This window comes from Pithys albifrons, chromosome 9 (genome assembly GCF_047495875.1).
Source record: "Pithys albifrons albifrons isolate INPA30051 chromosome 9, PitAlb_v1, whole genome shotgun sequence".
NCBI lineage: Eukaryota > Metazoa > Chordata > Aves > Passeriformes > Thamnophilidae > Pithys > Pithys albifrons.
In genome coordinates, this window is record NC_092466.1 from 5,187,692 (window position 1) to 5,212,485 (window position 24,794).

Genomic DNA, 24,794 nt, shown 5'->3' on the forward strand with positions numbered 1-24,794 from the left:
TTGCCCAGCTACACTCATTAACACTGTTCATAAATGCAATACAGACAACCAATTATTACTTTTAGTGAGAAGCTATAACTGGATTAAGAACAGAAAAATATTATTTCCTTTGTTTTGGAAGGAAATTTCAGAAGAAATTGCATGTCTGCACAGAGACTGCAAGAATTAGTATTTATGGGTGTAGAGGACAGAAAGAATTTAAGGAAATTGGACATATTTCCCAAAGCAGTTCCTTAAAGTGGCACCAGGTACTTCCAGAGACTGTGAAAGGAATGACAGTTATGCAGTTTCTCTGTTAAGACTGTGGAAGTTCACTAAGATACATCAATTAAAGTAACATTTTAATGTGTTGTTCTGCTAAATGAATGCTAATAACACGGCAATACTTCAGAACAGTTTATTTTTCTCCTTAATCCTCACAGGGCTGGGCTTGGTTTCAGCCTGGCTGAGTTGTCATTAATTAGGTTTCATTTGCCAGCAGAGCTCACCCGACAGACACATCACTTTCTGACACTGATGGGGCTCCTGTTGAGGGCACTCAAAGGGTGCCACAAACCTCCAGCATGAGCCTAATCTGTCCATTTTACCCTGAAAGGGGAAAGGAAGACACTTTAGGGGAATACATCCCAATAGGCACTGGTGCAGCTCTGGGATGTCAACAGAGCACAAATATAGGTCAGCATGAAAAATAAAAGCAGGATCTGAACAAATTAGCTGCAGTTATGCACTGTTTTCATTCCTGCCTGCCTCAAAGCACTCAACACGATTCAGGCCCTTGCTCAACGCAATACAAACATGCATTAAAACAAAATAAAGTAAAATAAACCACTGCCCTGCAGGATTTGGACTGTAAATAACAGGCTGAGGTTCAGGAAGCATCACACAAAGGGAGTGTACAAGGCTCTCCAGCTACTCAAAGCACCCAAATTCAGTGTGCTCCACACAGTGCAGGGCTTTAATCTTCTTTAATTGCTTATTTCACAACTCCCTCCTAATCAAATCCTTTACTTAAGAGTATGGATTTCAGCAGAGTGTTGCCTGACTCGCCACTGTGATATTTTTATGGTTTCTTTATGAAACAAGATGTGAAACTGTCTCAGAAAACGTGGCTTTTGGCAGAGGTGAAATGCTGCTCTCAGACTGTTCTGGCATTACTGGCTCAGTCCTGCATTGCTGCAGGACAAGATACAAACAGCACTCACAGCTTTATTACTACAAAGAGATATGAAGACCATTCTTTCCTGACACAACCTATTCAGACAGCAAAGACATTTCTCCTTTTACTACACAAAATCAAGCAAACCAATATTACTAGAGTATTTCACTACGATGAACTCTCATTGCAGAAGAACATGCTACAACATAAGCTGTGGAAATTAAGGCAGGACTTGGCCTTGAGAGAGACCAGCACAAGGTTTTCAATCAGGTTTACACCATTTATTGGTACTGAGAGTCACTCACAATTTATACTGGTAAGAGCTGTCCACAGGTAGATATTAAGCTTTATAAAACATTGCAAGAACATGCATGATAGCAGGGAAACTTACACTGCCCTAGAAAAAAGGCAAGTTCCCCAAACACTGGAAACAAAATGAAACATTATTTTGAAAGACTTAGAAACAAAATTTAACCAGATCTAAAAAAACAGTAAATACAGAACAAATTAAATTCTAGTTCTGTTTTCCAGAGAAAAACAAACAAAGGCAAACCCTGGAAGATGCATACAGTGAGCACACACATACTCTGTTGTGAGGAAATAACTCAGGAGAAAAGTACACTTTACTGAAAGCATATTGGAATTGGAATTGCCTAACACTAGAAAATTTGAAACACAGTTTATTTCAAGTTCCTGCTTGTTATGAGAAGCCTTTGAAGTAAAAAAAAATCAATTAGTAGCACTTCTAAAAAAGTTCTGTAAAAATGCTTTTTTCATTTATTCTGAGACAAAACTTTGCATATATATATATATTGTCTTTTTGATTTTTCTGTGTCAGGCTTCAAGAGGGAAAACACTGAAGAAGAATGTTTTCCACACCAAAAATCAGTTTGTGTTTATCTGGGCCATTGTGTCTCTGTGGGAAAGCCTGACCTCAATTTCCCTGGCACCAGAAGGACCAGTTCCTGATCACTGGTCTGAAACACACAGAGGGGTCTCCAGCTCTCACATCTCCCCTGTGAATATAATCTGAATTCATTCATCTACTGGGGAAGGCACTGGGGGAGGCAGAAGAAACACCCCTGCCTAGGCAGGAATTCCTGGCCGGAAACAGGGGTATTTGGGAGAAAGGGCTTGGGGGACTTTCTGCTGCTCAGATGGAGCAAACAAGGGACAAGAGATCACTGTTACTAGAAAGAAGTTGATGAGACAAGCAACAATAATTTTAAATACTACCAAAATAATGATAAAAAATAATAAATGCAACCTCAAACGCTCAAATTTGCCTCATGAGCATAACTCACATTTCCCACAATTTATTTAGGGAGGAATGGAAGGGCTCACTGGGGACACTTTCTGGGATTCAGGGATAGTTTCCATACATGCTCTGTTACTCCTCTTCCCCTCCAGACTCGCCCTCAGACTGACTCCCCTCCTCTGCTCTGCTGCTGATGGACCAGAGCCATGCAGCAGGTTTTAGCCCACCAGGAGCTGGCACAAACCCAGGATGAGTTTAGCTATAGTTCACTTTCATCTTATTTATTAAACTAGCATTGAAGTCAACCTAATTAAAAATTCTCCTCTTGGCTTTCCAGCAGTGGGGTCCAGCTGCTGCACTAATGATATCATGCAGCACAACTGCAGCCATCTGCATAAGTAATTATTGTCAGCTACAGATGAAATGATCCTTTAAACACTCACTGTGGTTCCTCCTTCCACCCAAACACACGCTCTGTCACCAACCTCATGTCGAAGACAAAGCCATGGGGCTGGTGAAGCAGAAACCCAGTGGGACAGCTCTGCCTCTCCCTGTGTGTGTGCCAGGCTCTCCAGCTGCCCATATTCCTGACTCCTCCTTTACTAGAGCCTATTTATTTAGCTGTGTGGTACCATCAAGGAACTCTCCTTCAAGTGCCCATCACCCCCAAGGAAGGGACTCATTCCCTTTGGGTGCAGCCACAGGCACAACTTCTGAGGTAAATAAACTACAAAATACTCAAGTGGTTTATAAAGTACAAAATGTTTCATTTTTCTCCTTTCTAAACACCTAACCTATACTCCTAGTATTACTCATTCCTTCTAAAGATTTCCAAAACAACTGAATGCTTTGTGTTGCCCTCCTACATTTGAGTGTTTTCTGCATTACGCATTTTTTTCCCTCCAGTAAATTACCCTGTTGTATAACTGCACTTTGCATAATCTGGGGACACTCAACACAGCTCTGTTACGTTGGGGTAACTTGCCTGCCATGGACAATGTGATTTGCAAATGAAATGGCTTCACCTCTGCCATCCAATGGCCTTCAATATACTTCACACTGGCTATGAACAGGTATATACAGTTTCCTATTTACTTCAGAAATATCTGGAAGGAGGGAGGGGGAGAACTAGGATGGAAGAAGTCAAAAATCACACGGGCCAGGGAAGCACATGTGTAATCAAGGGCTTGAAGATAATCTACTGCAGTAATTAAAAACACACTCCAATCCTGTTCAGCATATGTGTTCTTTTGTTCTCTCAGCACTTGTTTTGTAATCATTACATTGCCAAAGATTAAAAAATGGAAAGAAGATGGAGAATAAGTAACCTCTGCTACAAGGAAGAGGGAACTGAAACAGCAGAAAGGAAAAAGTATCAGGACGCCTCAGTATTTTATTTTTATTTTGTGGGATCAGTTTGTTAACCATCTTTCAAGCTTCTTATAAACTTGTACCATAAATCATGATCTTAAAGGGCATTTCTTAATGAGTAACTCCCAGGAATGCTTTAGCTGGCTCAAGACATTTGCAAGGCTTATTTGCCACTTTCCTGAAGGTTTAAGTCAAAGCTGGACAGCCTTTATCATACACACACCAGCCTTGGACATTGCTCTGCCCACTGCTCAACCAGAATGGAAAGGGAAGCTTTAAAACACTGCCTGGCAAGGAGAGACATCTGTACAAGCCCAGAAGATAAGGGGACTAAAAGTGTGTGTCTCAAACACCAACAGCTGGAGATCCATGGAGGCAACCAAGGATTGCTGGCAGTAACAACCAAAGCTTAATGGTAATAATACTCTGTGAGAAAGAACAGAATGAGCTGGAGAAAAAGCCAAATGGAGTTAGGACAGCGCTTGTCTGCAACAAATGTCCTTGTTATCTCCCAGAGATAAGCACAACACAGCACAGCACAAGTGCAGGAATGGAGTCAAGCAGCAGGCATGGACTGCAGAGGGATCAAGACCATCAAAGACCACTAAAGTCCTCTGACCCATTTCCAGAAAGGTCCAGAAGAACAGAATATACAGGGTAACTTCTCTCCAGGGAAGGGAAAACTTACCCACAAAAAGGTTCTCCCACAAAGCCTGGGTGTGATCCTGGACACCCCATCAGCTGGATCAATGCTGGAGCTGGGATTGGTGATCCCACTTTCTTCTTTTCTTTCCCACTCTCCCTCTTTAACTCATCTCTCTCCTACTCTTTTAACCTATCCCTTTGTCCAAAACACGCTGCCATGTGCTTACAGTGGGAGGTCAGAGACTGACAGACCAATTTCCACACCAAGTGTGTAATTAACTAATCAACCTCTGTGAGCTGTTGCAGACCCTCTTCCTTTGACCATGAGCATTTGCAAATCTCAGGTTGTCCCTTCCCCTGCAGGTGGGATGCTACAACATCTTTCCAAATGCAATACAAGTGAGCTTCAGTCTGCTGCAGTAATGTTACCTTTATGCATTTATCCAGGTGATCAAGATGACTTGACTTTCAGATGGGAAAAAGACAGCATAAAAGAGAATTCAGTCTTAGACTATAGAGCTGTCATCTGACAGCCCCAACAAAGCTATTTTGGGCTAATAGCATGCTTTCTTCTCCTTCATATCCCATTACTCAGTTCAGAGAACAAAGAACACTTTTTTTGGGGAAAGGATTTTTTTGGTTTCTAAATATGATTCTCCCTTATTAAAGGTTATTTTCCCAGTATGTACCAATTTTATGCATGTATATTATACATACATATTCCCAAGTCCATCCTATACCTCTAATATCAGTATTTCTATTGTTCTAAAGGGCTTTTTGATCACCTCCTGTTTCAGGTAACACATGTGGAAATAACATTTTGTTGCTTGCCGCAGTTAACAGTGCTTACCCAGGTACCTGCATCTGCATCTCATACCTCCTTTTGCCACTCACCTGACTCTGTAAAGATCCCACAGAAAGAAGTTTGATTCAAAAGAGAAAAAAGGTTTTTCTAGAAAACTCCTCTTTAACATTTGTCAAATGTTATGGACAGACTCTCCCATATTTTATTCCAGGGTGCAACAGGGTTTTTCCTCCCAGCACGGATAATGCCCAGCACACACTAACTAATATTCCAGAAGGCAATTTATTAGCATCAATTCCTTGCCTGTGCTTACAGAAACACCTCCCTGCAGCTTCACCTCCCTCAGTAACCCGTCCCACTCATTACAGCCTCGTTACCTGTGTCTTCCAAGGGCAGCTGGGGTTTTATTTCTTGCTCTGCTATTTCTGCAACAACTGCTGATGCTGCTGCTTCAGGTGGTGGCTGTGGAGGTGAAGGTGGTGCCTTGACAGGTGTAGTGGACTCCGGGGTCTCAAATGCTTCTTCAGAGTCAGAGCTCCTGGGGAAAATCAAATGAGAGACTGGTGAGCACAGTGAAGATTCATGTTTGCAGCTCATGCTTGGGAATGCTGAGACTGGTGGCAAAGACCTCAGCTATCAAGTTGCCTCTGCATTTCCCAAAGGAGATTTTACATTGCTGTGAGGTTTATAGAGCAGAGTATCACAGCTATGGTTTTCTCCCTATACAAGTATTTATGTCACTTGTGTTACAGAACTGTAAAGGATCTTCTCAAGAGAATTTCATACTTCATCCAGAAAAAAAAAAGAGAAAAATAAAATTATCTAAAATAGCATCAAATATCTGTGTATTTAAGGGTGAAAAAGCAGACATGGAGACATTTGAGGTGCAGCAAACCCTTGTGCATCTCGTGATTCCCATAGAATTTTACTACAGCCCTGTTGATACAGACCTTGTTGCACAGGGTAAGAGCCTGTAAAATGCAGTGTCCTTGTATTATCAATAATCTTTTTGTAGCACCATGTGCTCCCAGAGACAAGACAGCCATAGGGACCACAATGGGTTGGTGCCAGCAGCAAAGAAACAGCAGTACCCAAAATGGAGCCATTCCAATGAAACACAAGGTTGAAAGGTAGCAACTCTACAAAACTATGAATAACCTAAACATGAACCAAAGATCTAAACCATTCAAGGACACACCACTTGCTGCGACAGGTGTACAGCCATAGGAAACTGTCCTTCTAGGTCTGGACACTATAGGTCCTACTTGTTCTTAAATCAAACTGAGCCCAAATTTTCCTCTCAAGGCCTTTTTTTTGAGGCAGGAATGCAGCAGCAACCGTGTAATATTCAGTAGGCACTGAATGTGTTCAATAAGCATTTCTGTTGGTCAGATGCAGTTTTGGAACGTAGGTCTGTAATAAAGTGAATTGAACATGACAGGTTTCTAAAGGACAGCACTGATTTGCCTACTTGCAGTGATCCTGTGGTCTTTGCTGCTCCTCAGGGCTGCTCACACCCTGCACACGCTGCAAGGAGACAAAATTTGCCATGAAATGAAAAGTCATTTCATCTCCCAAAAGCTCTCCATGAGCCATCTGAAATCAAGGACTCCTCTCACTTTGTTCCAGTTAGAAGATAACTCTGAGCTGCCACATTCTGTCTGGTTTCTTGAGATCTTGTGAGTATTTTAAGAAGCTCAGTGTCAGGAGAAGTGCAAGTACAGGATTTGCATTCGATTACATTTGCCTAAATCTATCACAGCATGAAGCCTTCAGAGAGCTGGGGAAGAGAAGACCCCAATGTCACCCCTGACAGCTTGAGATGCACAGCAGACCTGATTCCCTCCAGCTGCCTCAGCAGAGTCCAGTGAGAGCTTCCACCTCCTCACACACACACACACACGGCATGGCCTGGCACCGACTCTGTCTCATCACCTCTACTCCTGTGCAAAGCAAAAGGATTTCTACTAGGTGATAACTCCAGATGTTTGCCTTACTTGGGGATGTTTAGAGATTTTTTTTTCCTCCACAAATTTATGTCACTGCCTGGGGAACTGCTCAAAAGCAGTATCTCTGTTTTTGATTATGTCTGTTGGTGCAGCTTCCCCAGAATACCTTCTTTGTGTCACTGTTTAAACCATATTCGTTCATCAGGTCACAGAACAGTCACACTGGAACACTTAGGCTGCATCATTTTAAATTATATCCCTACAAAGATGCACCACATTTTAAGTACAAAATATTTTAAGCTTAAGAACAGCTGCAAACAAAGAACTTCTGTAAATAAAGCTGCACAATAGGTATTCAACAAACAAATGCTTTCTCATCCTTCCACAGAGCTGGTTCAGGAAACTTTAAAGCTGGAGAATCAAAGAGAAATGGAGTTGTGTGATATTTTCCCAGTGTCATAAAAATAAACCTAGGAAGTTATCATCCAAACCAACAAAATGAAAGCTAATTCATCTCTCTCAGGCTTTCACATAGTTCTTCATTGTGCTGCACATAATTAATGTTTCACTCTTTTCATTTCAAACTCAAAGTCTTGCTTTGTAATACTGAAACAATAATGTTTAGACTCCGTTTTTCCAAACCATCTGTATAGCACATGTAAAATATACAGTAAATAAACAGATATATATATAACTGGAACAGGAAAACAACTCTCTATTTGCATATCTTACTTGTATTAGTAATTGCTTTGTTAAACTGGCTTGATGGAGCAGTTCTGTGTCCTTCTTTCTGTGCCTGTTTATCTCCCTTTTAAATGAGCTCCCTTTGTTTACTTGGTCTCTTCCTTGGATGAAGTGGGCATAAGCATTTGAAATAAAGAGAAATATCTGTTCTTTTTTTGTTCACTGCATGAGTTTTCACTCTGTAGAACCTCCCGAGTCTGTGGACAGACAGTTGAGATGCCTGAGCTCCAGCACAAGGCTTTGTTTTGCTACTATTTAATAATTCCCAAAAATTCTGATGCAATACTCCTAATTTTCAGCCAGTACAATCAAGTATGAACTGTATTAACCATAACTCAAATGCTGCTGAGTTTGCTGTGAGGAGCAACTGTGTTTACAAAAAAACAAAAGGTATTTAACAAAGAAACATGAAGGAAAGCTCAATACCAGTAAAACCTTTTTTGTCATAGCCTGGGATCTGGGTGAGGGCATAAAATGTGGAAGCACAAGCCAGCACTATGCTCCAAAGTCTACATTACACATATCCTGGAAAAACCAGATCTTGTGTTCAGTTTTCCTTAGTGAAAATAGGGATGGTCTCTCTTTCATAGGCTATTTTTTTTAAGACTACAGTCCTATGTTCAAACTTCAAGAAAAGACTTTCCCAGAACAACAGGATTTCCTGTGAAAAGGAAATTACATATTTCAGCCAGTTCAAGTCATAATGTCTTTTCTCTGAGAAACTGGGGAAATACACGGAACAAACAGAAATAAAAAATACTGCTGCAAAGTTCTTGGTGGAAAACAGATTGCCAAACTGTGATACGGTGTGAGAATCGGCACCAATTCAAAGCTGCACAAGGAGCAGCCACCACGGACCCACAAAAGAGAATCTTGTACCATCCAGAATGTTATTCTGAAACTCCAGCCAAGGATGAAGCACGATGGGATGGGATGCAGGGGTTTTAGGGGTGGAGAACCCACCTGCTGGCTCACATTGTGGAGATGGGATGTGCAAGTGCAGAGTCTGAGCCTGCAAGACCAGTTTGAGAGGCAGTGATGAAGTGAGAGCTACAGGAAGGATATACATTCATACATCTCTTTAGCCAGCCTGGGAAAACAGGGGGAGCTTGCTCTTATAACATGTCATATCTCTCCAGCTGCATCCTTTGGGTTTTGTATACCATAGGCAAAAAATATATAGAGATTAGAGAAGCTACAAAATATTCCTCCAGTCCATCTGTATTATCTCCTTCTTGAAAGAAACCCAGTAAATAACAATATAACACATACAGATGGGGGTCCAGCAGCAGGGGACAGCAGAGAAATGCAAGAATCATACAAGACCAACACAAATCTGGCAATGCTGCATCAACTTGTGGAGTCTGAGCTCTCCCACTCTCATCTGGGAAGTCTGAGCTCTTGCCCAGCCTGTGACATAAATCTTCAAAGGAAATACTGAAGGGAGTCACTATGGTTGACTTCTCTTGTTCACCTCTGGTCATGTGGAAATCCAGCCTCATAAGTCACATTACCTTTTTTTGTAATCCACAGGCACTTATAATTTTAAGTCCTCCCTGATTTCAGAATGAAAAATTGCCTTTTTGTCGCTGCAGCTGGAAAGCACTCAGGGAGCAAGAATGAGATTTCTTCATTTCACTGCCTCCCCTCGCTGTTTGCCCTCATCAGGCACGACAGCCCCTGAAGGGAGGTCATCCCAGTTGCCACCCAGAAACTCCACTCATTAAAAAGTAGTTTGCAACAGAGCTGTGGCCTTGGGCTGTGTTGGGAACCCTGCCATGTGCCTTGGGTTTTCCTCTAATATTTACACTACAGCAGTATAACCAACACAAGTGTGCTCTCTGGTTTTATTTCACAGCAAAGAAAGAGGGGTTTGATACATAAAAGAAGCTTGAAAACAGAGCTTTGGCATGGGGATGAGGTCACAGCATTGCTCCCTATGGAGTGGCACAAGGGAGCAAAACTGGAACTGGGATGTGCCAAGGGAGAGCCATGGGTTTTTGTGGAGCTAACTCAAACCTATACAAAATTTATTAAGTGTACAGCCTGCTTCAGAAAATACCCCAAACAAACATGCCTTACTACTTTCTGGAGCACTGACCTGTTGTGTGCAAAACGGGCAGCCTGGAGAGGAACAGGGAGGTGATATTATGAATTTTTGAAGCCAGAGCTGGAGTTGTATCATCAAGAAGTGCTGCCTGTGCTGGGAGTGGGGAAAGGAGGATGGAACCAAAGGAGATGCTCTCCCTCAGCTGTGGCTGTGGAATCACAAGTAACAACATGAAGACTGGCACTGGGGGGATCTGCTCCATCAGAGCTCTGGTGAACAGCTCTGTATTTGAATTTATATATCTTCTTCCAAAATTGGTACTTAGGAAAAAATACATTAAATTTGACTTATTAGTGGAACATGTCCCATATTAACTGAGGTTACTTGTACCTATCAGGAATATCACTGATGTCCAGCCAGCACTCCATAAACTCATCCTTCTCATGAGTACTCAAAAACCTCTATCCACCAATTGCTTTGTCTCTATGTACCTTTTGTTTTATTGACATGACAACTTCATTGTCCTGGTGTATTTGGAAATGCAAGAAACAGGAAAAAAGCCAGGTCATCTTGTAACACACACACACCAACAGCATCAAACTGTGCTCCATCATCATCCATGTTTGGAGGGTAACACAATGAAAGCAAGGCCTTTAAAAGGTTCATTGGAGAGCTGCTGTTTGCAGACTGCCCTCTAAGTGGAGTGTGTGGGACATGTTGAAATGTACAGAGAAACTGAGGACTCTCCAAGACGATGAGCAATTTTCTCCGTGATCAGTTTGAACTGGCAGTAACTCCTGCAGTTTCTCTCTGAGATACAGCTGCACTCCCTGAGGGGGAGGAGACAGAAATGGGTATTTTGTCTTTTTTTCCATCTCATCTTTAGATCAACATGTTCTTTACAACTGGCTAGATCTGAAGTTCAGGGGGAAAATGTCTTTCCAAGTACATCCATTGCCTCTAGGCCATGTAAAACCACACTGGAATCATCTGAAGATGTTTCCCTGAGCCTTAAGAATCAAATCAGAGTGCACAAGGCTCATGCATCTGTTCCCAGGGGCACATCACGCAGTGCTCAGTTCCTGTATGGAGGTGTTAGCAGGGATCTGCAGCAAACAAATTGTCTGAAGCCATGGGATGAAGGACCCAAATGAGCAAACATTGCAGTGCTGATGCATAAGCACTATCTAGACCTAAAAACAATGATTCCAACAGACTTGGCCCTCCAAATTATCTGCAGCTGTTACACCATAAAGTCAAGGTATAAATTTCACATGACTATTTACTGAACAATTTATCATAAACCATGAGAGGAAACTCAATCAGAGAGAAGAAGAAGAAAAAAAGAGCAACTTCTTACAATGTTCAATTTAGTACTGAAGATTAATTTTGGCTTTCATTCTTGTAAATTCCACTGGGAGATGAGCAGAAAATAAAAAGGAGGAATGAGTTCTGTAGTCTCACCTCCACTGATCATTTTCAGAGATTATCCTCTTAAAACCTGCATGAATAATTCAGGTGTGGTTTACTGATGAGATCAGACCCAAGGATGCAGGAGTGACTGTGTGCTTCTGAGGTCAATCTGTGTGCACGTTACTTAAGCAGGCACAGTTCACTGCAGTGGCAGGAGCTGACAGATTTGGAAAGACACTCAGTAACTCTAAAGCTGAGAGTTTCTAAAGCCAGAGAGACAAGGCACTTAGAGATGTGTGTTAATTTCAGTCAAAGCTCATTCACTGTAAACAGTTTGATAAAACCTTTTCAGATTTCCTAGTGACATTTTCAATGGTTACATTGATTATTTCCCCATACAGTTCTTAAAAAAACCCAAACCAAATAAACAACAAAAAGAGGCAGGATGTTTCAGCAATACAAAGACCAACTCTGCCTCTGAACTGCTGCAAATACATATCTTAAACCAGTTTGGGTTGGAAGAGACCCTTAAAGTTCATCTAGTTCAATGGTTTTGGTCAGTTCACTTCTGCATCCACTTTAAATCTGCCTTATCTCCTCAGGCTGGATCTCTGAACAGCAGAAACAGTTTCTTGCTGTGGATGCATGCAAAGTCCACAAGGGAAAAAAGACTGCCAATTACATGTTACATTTGAGGGCTTTTCCCTTCTGTTTATATAAATAACCTCTTTATAATTCATCTTGTGGTATCCCTCATGTTGCAGTTACACAACTCTTAACACAGAGATACATACAGTCCTTTTTTTTTTCCCTTCAGACCCTTAGAGATACAGCTCTGAATCATAATTCAAAATCATCAAGAGAGCCCAAATGGTAATTCCTTTCCTGGAGATCAAGTTACCACTTTAGTCCAGCAGCCATTAGCTGACCCAAGGGCTTACTCACAAGGACCATGAATATTCTACAGCTACAACAAAAGGTCATCTTGTTCATCCCAGCCCTAGGTTAGGATAATACCAAAGATGTGCCAACTTTATTGCTATCATTTTTGTACTGTATTTACCTATTCAGCTAACATGACATTCCACAATAATTAGCTCTTTTAACATGATGATTGTTAGCTTTGTCACTGCCCACTTACATGCTTTGAATATGAAACATCCCTACAGATTTTAAAGTTTAATAATTAATTTGTACGGCAACACACAGAACACATGAATGCAACAGTAATCTGGTTATGTCAGGTATTAAATATTAATATTTGGTGTCTGAATTACTCTGTCTATCAAACCCAGCACCCACGGATCTGTTAAGCTCATGATTTTGAAAACCAAGAGTTACATACAAACCTCACAAACATTTCCCTTCTCTCTAATGAAATGCACCACTGAAATGGTAGAGCTTCTCAAAAGAATTCAAGAGAACAGACAGCTCTGTCTCCACTCTGGGGATTGGACCAGATCATCTCCAGCGGTCCCTTCCAACCCCAACCATTGTGTGATTCTGTGAAGACGTTCAGTCCAGAGAAGAGCAAAGCTCAGCCTGCCAAAGCCAAAGCGTGGGTGACACTTCAGGGACCATGGGAAGCCACCTGCCTTGCTGTCTCTGCCCTCCTGGGGAATATTTTCAGTGCTGGATCTGATGCTTGTATCGAGTCAGGAGCTGGGGGAGGTACAAACGTGTCACTTACGTGTCACCAGACTCCATTTACAAGGCAGTTCCTTTAGGGACACATTTCTGACCATTAACTATTAATGGACCTCTCTCACACTATTTTAAGGATATCCAGTGACAAGATCACCATCCTACGATTAAATAAATTCACAACAAATCCATGCTGTGAGGAGACAAAACACAAAAAGGGGTCACAGGAAGATGATGTTGAGAGGGAAACAGGCACCAACTCACATCTTGCTCCTCCAGGCATGATACTTTGTCCCACTGGAACATTACTACTGATTCAATGGGATGAAGTTCAACATGGCCAAGTCCCAGGTCCTGCACTTTGGCCACAACAACCCACTGCAGCGCTCCAGGCTGGGCACAGAGTGGCTGGAGAGCAGTCAGGCAGAAAGGGACCTGGGGGGACTGAGTGACAGGAAGCTCAACAGGAGCCAACAGTGTGCCCAGGTGGCCAAGAGGGCCAACGGGATCCTGCCTTGTATCAAAAATAGCGTGGCCAGCAGGCCCAGGGCAGTGACCCTTCCCCTGGACTCTGCCTTGGGGAGGCCACACCGTGAGTGTTGTGTTCAGTTCTGGGCCCCTCAGTTGAGGAAAGAGATTGAGGGGCTGGAGCAGGGCCAGAGAAGAGCAACGAGGCTGGAGAAGGGACTGGAGCACAAGTGCTGTGGGGAGAGGCTGAAGGAGCTGGGGGTGTTCAGCCTGGAGAAGAGGAGGCTCAGAGGTGACCTCAGCACTGTCTGGAACTCCCTGAAGGGAAGTTCTGGCCAGGTGGGGGTTGGTCTCTTCTCCCAGGCACTCAGCAATAGGACAAGGGGGCACGATGGGCTCAAGCTCTGCCAGGGGAAATTAAAGTTGGAGATCAGAAAAAAATTCTTTACAGAGAGAGTGCTCAGGCATTGGAATGGGCTGCCCAGAGAGGGGGTGGATTCCCCATCCCTGGAGGTTTCTAAACAGATTGGCCGTGGCACTGAGTGCCATGATCTGGTAAAGGGACTGGAGTTGGACCAAGGGTTGGACTTGATGATCTCAGAGGTCTTTTCCAACCCAATCCATTCTATGATTCACTCTTTATCTTGCTATCTTTCTGAAGTAGTAAAATACTAATTAAAAACAAAACTGAGGGACTGAAAAAGAGATAGTATTTTTTTAAAAGGTTTCTGTGAAAGAACACATACTATCAAAGCTGGGAGGTTTAAATACACCTTATGTTTTGCCTTCAAAAATAATATTCCATAAACTCATCTGCAGTTCCTTGCTCAGCAGAGGCATTCTGCTCAACATGAGAGCAGGATAAACATCACGTGCTTGCTTTATGGCCTGAGCTCCAACGCAGCAGAGAAGCCTCCCTTGCAGTTCTCACTCAAGAATAAAGCTTTTATCAAACAAATCCTGTTCCACTGAAACGACAAAGACCTACTTTAGTGCACTGCAATTACACCAGGACTCATATTGACATGGATGTGTGCACAAAGCAGGGCAGGCACTCCTCTCCAGAGGAGCATTTTAATGTTATTTCTTACAAGATCCACAGAAAACAAGACTCCCCAGGAAAACAATCACTGTTGTAACAAAGGTGATACTTCCCAGCCCACAAGTGATATGCCCTGAGGGACAAGGTTTAATTTTAGGAGGGACAAGGGAGGAAGGTCACGGCAGAGCCAGTTGTTCCCCTGCCCTGTGTGTGCAGCTCTGCCATGAGCCCCAGGGTGGAATGTCCTCTGCTGCCCCAAAGCAGCTCAGACAGCTCAGCTGGAGTGGTAATGATTTACACCAGTGGAAATTTGATGTGAGTGGGCAAATATGGCTCAGTTACACTCTGATGCTGATCTAATGCTACTGGGTGACTTCACAGCTCTTCCAATAACATTCCACTTCCAGCATCAAGTCCTGGGATAACTGTCTGAGCTGAGACACAACAATCCGGATTTTCTTTTTTTACATAGGTGAGACAACAGAAATAAAATGCTGTGCCTTCCCTTTTTGGATCATCATGTGGGACTCTTGCAATGGAAAAAATAGCTTGTGTGTTATCCAAGGCACAGAGCAGTTTGGAAATGTGTCTTCTATAATAGATTGTAAAAACGTTTCATGAATACCTTAAACATTAATCACTTGCTATAAAAGGCCAATTTTACCTCACAGGACGGTTGTATTTAGAGAACAGGATTAGAACTGGAGTGGTGGAGAATTAAAAGGGCATAATCATCTCAAAAATAATGTTGATTTTTGGTTTTTAGCCTATTGTCCTGTGAGCAATCTTCCTACCAGGGGTAGAAGGAATTATTTTTTCCCTTCCTTTTCTCCTTGTTTATTCAGCAATTTTGAGAATATTTTGTGCAGAAGCCAAATTCCCACTCCCCCAACAAAAGCCATTTCCTGCTTTCACACAGCAACCAGAGAGAAATGTCTCAAGCTGTGGGAAACCACATCTGAAGGAAAAAACACTGCGGGATATAACATGGCACACTTACAGCAGCACTTCAATCTACTTAAATCATTTTTCTAACTGATTAGTAAGAAGTTCCCCATATTGCTTTAAATCATGTTAAATTTTTCCTTTTTATTGCTTTTCCTGAGATCTAGCAGGGTATGTTTTTCAACACGACTGATATACATGAATAATGAAATGATTCCACATCCTTTCTGGCCAGGCTGCTTTCTCTTTTACTGGCTTCAGTCAGAATGATGAAAATATCTACGCTACAGAAACAGGACTCGGAATTGAAATTGTTTTTTGAATCCCTGTGCTCTTCTCAGGCAGATGCTTTATTCTCAGAGGTGCAGCAGGAAAAAGCCATTTAATTAAAGGCACTCATCTTCAGACATCACAACTGCAAATATACTAATGTGTCCCTAAATCACCAGAGGCTGCTGAGTATTCAACCACATGAATCTCTTAAGAAACAATAAAGATGCAGGTTACCCCAATATCAAAGATGGAAAATGCTTAACTCAAGTACAACCAGTTAATACATGACAATCCCAGCCAGTGAGGCACTTTGCTCACCCTAGTAGGTATGAGACTGGTATTTGAATCAGTAGCTGATGTTTAAGTATTTAACACCATGGAAAATATTTTTTGCGACATTTAGTACTGAGCTCTGGAGTTTTAATCCAGGAAACATTGTTTCAGCTATCCCTTCAACAGCATCCAGGTGTCTGTGCTGCTACACAGCATCCTCAATGGCTTCAAGGGAAACCAATCAATAATTCATTGCGAGCCAGAGCCATAGGTTTGAAATGGCTTTGTTTATTGGAACTACCTTTTAAATGCAACGAGGCTTTCCAGAGCCACATCTCTGCTCTGCCACACTGCTCCAAAGCAGGACCCGGGGACAAAACAGCAATTGTGAAGCGTGAAGATGAATGTATGACACCCGTCACCCCTGGGGACAGGCTTATCTGCAGAGCATGGAGACGGCTGCAAACAGTGAGATGTGAGGCTGAGTTCCTCGAATGCTCATGGTCCTGCCTTCCAGAAAGGAGATAAGGATTACACGGGGGTGGAGAAGGGAGGCAGGGAGTCCCTTTACTAAAAAGGAAAAAGGGGAGAAAAGAGTCCTCTTCCTTCAACCTGCTCCACATTCAGCCCATCTGACCCCTGCAGCGCCTCTGTAAAGCTGCCAGAGCTTTTTGCAAGATCCTGCCTAACCCTTATTTCTCTCCTTCAACACATGAAGTACCTGCATGGATAGAAACACAGCCAGCAAGCAATAGGAGTAAAGGACAAAAAAAATCTAAAAAAAAAATCTCAATCTCTTAACAACAACAACAAAATGTGATTAGACTGTAATAATTCCCTCTTCTGACTCGGAGTGGGTGTGATCCTTCGCTGCTCCAGCCCCGTGCAGCTCTGGGAGGTTTCCCACTGACTTCATTCAAGCTGCAGCTTTCCCTCTGCCATGGGCACACTCCGTGCTGCTCCAGCTCTGGGCACAAGGAATCCACCCCTTTCCGTGGGTGCTGCGGGAACGCCCGGCTCAGGAGCTGCCGACTCAGCACAGCAGCGGAGTGCGAAAAGCAATCCCTGATCTGCAGTGGCACCTCCCCAGCTGGCACCCAGTGCTGCCCACAGCTCTGACAGGTGAGGGATCTGCTGCTCAGCCTTCCCTGCCCAGGCTCCCGCTTGGGAAGGGGGCAGTCCTGCACTTGGGAAGTTAAACAAAGGGATTCAAATTCCTTGCTCATCCTCCCTCTCCGTTTAGCAACCAAACCCTTTTCCCAGCACAATGCTGGACTCGTTTCTAAGGAGAGCAATGGACTGTTATTAACAAGACCAGTAAATGCAGGTTTTATGCTGAAGGACATCAAAACTCAGAAGCAGGAGTCTGTGTGATTGTAACTGCTACTCAGCGTCAGATACAACCTGGGCTACATTAAGCCCTAGAAACAAGCTGCTTTTGTTTAGGAAAACCCTACCATGTGAATTTTAACATAATTCTAAGGATCCTGTTTAATCAAAACCAAGCAAGCTCAAAATGGAAAGCCACAGATTTTCTCAAAGTTTAGTTTTCACCCCAACAGAACTAACAGCCCCAGTTCCTCCCCTGGCAAGGAAGAGACTTCCCAAGCACCCACTGATTTCCTTCGCCACTCCTTGTAGCAGAGGGAAAGGAGCTGTAGCAAATATTACTGCAAGAGGCAACTAACCAAATTAGCAGAGCTCTACAATTACCCTGAGGTCCGTCTCAGACATATCCACAGTTCCTTAAACCGAAATTCAGTTCACATGCTGTATATTTTGACAGGCTACAGTGCAAACTCCAGTTTGATGTGAGAGCTAAGGAGGGATCTCTCTATCTTACCTGCTATCACCATCACTGAAGACTCTCAGGCCAAAACGTGCCTTACAAGAAACGTTGAAACCTCAGATTGTGGGGGAAAAAAGAAATTAATTCAAATTTTTTTCCCCCATTAAGCTGTCTCTTTGGTGCTAATGGGAATACAAAACATGATATCCACAGCCTGCTACTAATTACACATGGTTGCTTTAGAGCATTTAAGGATGTGAAGGGAAATGACACCATTTTTTTCCTTAGCTTTTCCATAGAAAAACCCATATTTGCTTATTTGTTTCTTATGCAAATCCACCCACTTTCTCAAAGAGAATACAAACTGCATCACATTTCTAGCTACAATTGTAACTCTACCTTTGCCACTCAAAAGCCTGCTTACCTGACTATATAGGAAGCTTGTTACAAAGCTAAATCCTTACAAAGTATCAGAGATGGATAAGGAAATGGCATCCAAGACACAAGCAAATACAAAGATTATGGGTATATTGTCTTAAAACAAAGGAAATAAGCTTGTGACAGACAGAACTGCTCTTGTAGGTGAGATAATCACATTAGAAAAACACTAAAAGCACCCAGACTATTACCTCTTGAAACACACAGGGCTGCAGAGCATCTTTGATTTAAATCTAACAATCAACTCCCCTGACTGCTGGGTCAAGCAAAGCAAAAAGCAAAGGCACCCAGGGAAACAGCTCTGACAGCCACAATACACGTGCAGGAACGCCTCTCCATTCATGTTTTTACTATCCCACATCAGTTTGTATTTTCCAATTTGCCTGTATGTCATAATACATAATAGATGACAGCAGCTCCATTACCCATGGCATAGGGCACCCCACTCCGTATGGAGAGCTCCACAGCACACATGGATTTGCCAGATGTGTGCTGTGTCTTGTTAATAGGAGGGTGAGGGAGTCTGGGGTCTTTTCATTTTGTTTTCAAGTCTAAACGTGACCTGCCTACTTCTAGTGACAGAAGCAGTGCTTGATGTAACCACCTCTCATATCAAAGGAAGTGCTGTCATTGACTTCAGAGATGGATCCTTTGGGCTCAGATAAGGGAGGCTGGAATAAAAGACAGGGAAGCCTGACAGAAGAATCTCCTCATTACTCCTGAGACATCTTCTCGTAAGTAAAGCATCCCCATGTCTCCCAGAAAGTCACCCTATTTAGTAGACAAATCTAGAGATAGAGGACCCTCTAATTATGGATAGGGATGCTCACTGATGGCTGCCAGTAAGAGGAAGAAGAAAACAAATTCACCTTTCTACTTCATATGCTCACAATAGGCAGCACTATCTGTCAAGGGATTAATTACATATCAATTTAGTAACAGCAGCTTCCCCTCCTCCCAAGACCCAAATACTTTCAAAATATAAATATATATATCCCAGTCTTCCATGTATATACACTCATTATGATCATTTTCCAATGTATGAGCATATAAAACTGCAAATATTTTACCAGATTTGTTTCTTTCAAACTTTTAAGAACCACACAAAGGATTCTTCCAAGTTTGTGAGACAGAAAAATAAAAAATATGGTGGCAAGCAAGGGCTGTGTTTCAGTGCATATACAGAGATAACTCTTATAAATATATGTGTATTTACACACCCTTCCATATAGACCAACTGCTCACATCTCCTATGCACAAGGCTGAGACTATCCAGTGTATTTCTGGGTCTTTCCAAACAAATGTAAAGACCATACATTAAAAAAATATTGAAAAACAACCCACCAGGTCACCAACATCTTGGCCTACTCCCAGTGATCAGTAATATTCAATTTCTTTCTTGGAGCCTGACCCAGATCCCATTGAACTCAGTGGGCATTTCACTACCAACTTCAGTGGGAGCTGGCTCAGTCTTCAGGCATTTTCCTCTTGGATTGGCAAGGGATGGAAATGTTAGAGACACAGCACGTAGAGCTCCTGATGGGAGGAAATAGCACATCATCAGCTCTTTGGCTGATCAAGAAATGGGCACTGAACATAAATCCTGCCCAGTTGCTGCAAGGGCAGCAACTATAATGCTTCACAAAAGCAAGGTGTGGTTCGAGCTCAGCAGAAAGAAACCCTTTCCACCGGAGAAAAAATACGACTCAGAGGTGACAACTGGATAAGAGCTATCACGATTTATAACCCTAGCAACATTCCTAGCTTGCTAACACTTGAAAAATATTACCAAGAGATGGAAATATTGCAAAGAAAAGCACTGAGAGATGTAGGTGCAGCACTTGGCAAGCTGGTTTCTGTTCCCATCCTCAGCAGGACAACACTGGTACCTCGTGCAGCACAGGCAGCGCACACGAGGACACCGTCACCAGCACCAGATGTGTGCAGGCACCCAACAAATCCATGCACGCTGAACATCATCACACTGTCATTTGCTTTTATTTCAACCGAGTCCACTCCTATTATCTGATGGAAACGTGTCCTTGATTGAGCTAAATCTGTGGCCACCAGGGTGCCTGCTGCGATTGCAAAGCACATGACAGCGCCTATAACGTGAACAGCGAGGTCTGAACCACACCGCTTTCATCTGCAGTTAACTTTTATTGTCAGGGGATTCCCTTGGGCTTTCCCTTTTTTATCATTCCAAATTGACTTTTCTTTTCTCTTTAAATAAAAGGGCAATTGTCTGCTGCCAGTGAGTGCTAACAATCCACAATGAGCAACAGAATACCCCAGGCTGTACTGTCAATACTGGGCTTATTACGAATATTTTTATCCTGGCTAAAACAAATTTATATTAAAATTGGGAATTTAGTATGCATATGCAAAAAGGTCATATTTAATCATGCATATGCTCTAAAATCTTTACCTGGACCCCCTTTTCAGCATCAATTCTAACACCAATTTATTTCTATGACTCTCCATAGTGTTTAGTGAAGAAGTCCATCATAGGACACTTTGGAGAGACTTCTAAACCAGAAGTCATTTAAGGAATTTGTTTGCCCCTGTACTTGTTTTGATGCTATTCTATTCCAGTAATGACTTCTGATTATACCCACCTAATCTAACAAACTCAGGGCAGCAAAATGCAACCCTGCTTTCCCTTTGGAGGAGCTGTCTCTCTCCTTTGGGCAACAAACCTCTGCTGATGGATGAAATGATGACTTCAGGAATGCTTTAACTATGTGGGCAGTTGCCCAACTTGCCTGGGACATGGCCAGATGTTTTTGCCTCTGAGCCATCACTGCCATTAAGGAATTTCCCTGTGTGTGCAAAGTAAGTTAAATGCAATCTCATTGGAAAAGCATTGGTAAAAGTTAGAGTGATTAGGGTATAGTCAAAACCTCAGACCAGAACTGATGACCATGACATCCTATGAGAATGTTCTTGTTTCAGGAAACAGGCCTGTATTTTCTCAAGGATATGGAAACACTTCCATTCTTATCTCATTTTAGAGAGTATTTAGTTGAAGAAAACGGCACGCTCTTTCAGTGACTTACTTAATACAAGATTAGTACCTTTCACAAACTGCCCAAGGACATCAACAGTTACTGAATGATGCCTGTGCTAAAAATGTATCTGTTGATTACATTGTGCCTTAAAAGATCATCTTGAAACCCCACAAGAATGACTAACTGCAAAAGATGAATGACAACGTAATTTACTTGTGTCCCCAAAATTTATAAATATATACACATATCCATGTATAATGTATATATACATATACACCTCAATCAATATGTTCTTCCAACAAAAGGCATTCTTGAATGGCAATGAAAATTGTAGATAAATCCTGAACCCTGTTTGACTGATGACTCTTTTATTGCCCAGTCTGTAGATCACTGTTAAAAATCAGCACCAGGATGTGCAGATGAAAATGCAATTTATGGTCCCTTAAAGACAATGAGGCATTGGTTTATTTCACCATATTATTAAAATAGAAGCTTTTTATAGGAATGTCAGATGGAACTATATATATAAAAAAAATCTTAATTGCTGGAGCTACACATCAAAGGAACAAAGGATCCAGAAATGTTGCTAGGCCTGTATTTTGCAAATATAACAAGGCACTAGCAAGAAAAGCTATCTGCTGATATACTGAAATATGACAATAGGGAGCATACACCTACTTGTAAGGCCTATTATAGAAGCAAAACTATCAGTTACTGCTCTGTCATTCCCCAATGACTCCAAAACACTTATCTTAACCATACAAATGATATCTCAACCATAACCAGATCTACCTTAACAGGCAGACATTACATCCAAATAATATCTGAGAGGCTATTTCTATATGAGGCTAGTTTACAGACCAGCCCTAGTGGAAAAGTACCTAAAACTTAGCAATATAGATAATCAGTAATGAATGCAGTAGTCAGACATGTTAGATAAATGTGATTTATATAACTGAAATAACAAAAGGAGACAAGGCAATTCTTCTAAAATCCATCCAGAGGTAAAGTCCACGCTCCAGCATTCCAGCTGAGCAGTCTGGGGTGGAGGGTTAGGGAGAAAAGGCTCTTGGCTAAGTAAACTGATAAATCCCTCAGCAGTAAATGACAAAATCCTATTTACAAGTGGGAAGTGATGCTGCTATTTCTCCACACATACATATTTGTGCACTTTCATTTAGCCATCTGAAGAAGCACTAACTCGTTCTGAACAAGCATTAAATGTCTGCTTTTCCCTCCCTGCCCCAGAGAATATTTCAGACTTGGCCTTCAGTGAGGAGAGATCTAAGGACACCTTGCTTATGATTCATCAGAGGATATAATGCCATGACAGAGTGATGCTCACAAGGGTGATGTGACCTGAAAACCACCATGTGTATAGAGAAAAGCAAAAAAAAAGGCTCTGAAAAACCCCCAGTGAAACGGAGCTCCATGCTGTGCATTTTAAACAGAAAACACAGAGGTGGTGGGTTTGGGAAGGGGGAAGGGGCTGGGTTTTTGTTCGGTGGAAATGGTCGTTTGTGTTTGATTGATTACGCACCCGAAACATGAAAGGACAGCACATACGGAACGCAGCTCCTGCTCAGCAAACCACGCCAGGTGGGCAGAGGTGCCCCGGTGCTGGGCAGCATCACAGAACCCACCTCGCCATACCCAGCAAAATCTCATCCATGCCTTCAGATGAGTGCAATTAGCACTAAACAAAGGCCTGACAGTGAAGGCAGCGCACAGGTTCGGAGCAGCACGGGGAAAGGGGAGAGCAAAGGGAATGAATGCACTTACATGGCCTCTGACGGCTCCCGGACCAGACCACCTGTCTGTGCCTGCTGCAGGGACTGCGACCCTCCCATCCTCAGCGTGCCCTCGGCTCCAAGCTAGACACGAGCAGGGGCTCCGTAATTCCTCCGTAATGCCAGCGGCAAGGAGCCCCGGGAGCTGTGGCCGTGGAGAGCCTGCAATGCTGCAGTGCAGATGGAAACAGCTGCTCGCATCAGTGGCAGCACAAGCAGAAACACTTCGGCAGCTTCTCTTCTCTGAACTGTTGCCAGTTTTGGTGGTGGGTTGCCTTTTTATTTTGTTGGTTTTTTTTCCTGTCCAGATGAACGCTATTTATAAAATAAAACAAAATCGCAGCCACTGTGACGGGTAATCATCTGCTAAACATCAGTGGTCCAAACAGCTCCGGTGCAGGCGCCTGGAACACGGGACTATTGGCTATGGAAACTGGCTTGGGAAGGAGGGGAGAGGAGGGGGAAAAAAAAAAAGAAAAGAAGAAAAGCAGACCCTCCCTTTAAGCACACATTGTCAGCTACTGTGCCTCTCTAAGGACCTACAGGCAGGACCATTATATTGTGTTGACTCAGCTGATTTGAAATGCAAATACACGTGTGCACTGGGTGCCGTGCATACATTTCCCTCTCATAACAGGCAAGTTGTGCGTATCAGGCTGGTTGCAGAGAGGATTAATAAGCAGAACGGCTGCTTTTTTATTTTTTTCATTTAACAAATGAGCTCATCCCTCTTGCAAAAAATGGAATCTTCCATGAGGAACGTAGGGAGAATATCATGAGCAGCCAAGGTAAACAAGCCAATGTGGGAGCCGACCAGCAGCTCCATCCAAGAGATCAGGGCACTTAACCATTTTGCTCCTGCCTGCACAGACCCCCTTGCTGGACAGCGAGGTGGGGATGCCCATCATCTAATAAGGATGTATTTCGTGGGGAGGATCTTTCAGCCCATAAACTACAGCATTCCAAGTAAGCTTATCCTCTTGCCACGGTGGAGGTACCAGGGCACAGGGAATTCACGTGCGTGGCACACTGGAAAGATTGCACACCATCCAACCCTCTCCACATCACTGTCTTTAGCAAATAACAGATGCTCCACGTACAAGCTGTGTTTCACATCACTACAGGAGCGAAAAATTAATCAGTTGCACTGCTGTCTACAGCAGGAATTAAACTCCAGGGACACAATTGGCTTCAAGCTACGTAACAATTCTGGATACATCACATGGCGGAGAGGTCAGAAGGATCAGATAAATTTAACAGGAATATTAAAACGTTCAAACTTCCAAGCACCTACCACAGCACAGCTTTTAGGCTGTAGTGGAGGCCTCATTAGGCTCACATCTTAAATAGTTTCTGGGGTTTTTTTCCTGTTTGCAAAAAGGGAAATCCAGTGGGTTTGCTTGCTTTACAGGAATGGCTGCTCAACACATACGTGTGAATATATCTGGCTCTCTGGGTGCACCCACAACAAATTGTTCTTGGCATACGAGGAAACAAAGATGTTTAGTGAACAGAGCACATTTCATTTACAGAGGCTGCCTAAAATTAAATTCTGTTTTATGAACAGCATCAACACAAATTCCCTTTTTCTTTTCTCTTTTTGTTTAAACTAAGCAGAAAAGCTTGTGAGCCAGCACTTCACTCAGGCACAAACTTCCAAGCAAGTTATAATTTTGGGGTTGGTTTGTTTCTGTTAAGAGCCAAACCCTCATTTCTAGTGTCTCATTGCT

The 24,794-nt window shown here is 42.6% G+C and overlaps 1 protein-coding gene across 13 annotated transcripts in view; it reads right to left on the reverse strand.

Annotated features, from left to right (window-relative positions):
- The window catches only part of TACC2 (transforming acidic coiled-coil containing protein 2), a 131,592-nt gene that overhangs the window by 34,848 nt on the left and 71,950 nt on the right, over window positions 1–24,794 (reverse strand). For 12 of the 13 annotated variants that reach the window (XM_071563804.1, XM_071563799.1, XM_071563802.1 and 9 more), the window contains one exon: window positions 5,613–5,773. In XM_071563804.1, the coding sequence (XP_071419905.1) occupies window positions 5,613–5,773 (161 nt within the window). Of the gene's footprint in view, window positions 1–5,612; window positions 5,774–23,056; window positions 23,583–24,794 lie in introns of those variants that run through there. The other variant, XM_071563811.1, reaches the window with a different exon arrangement.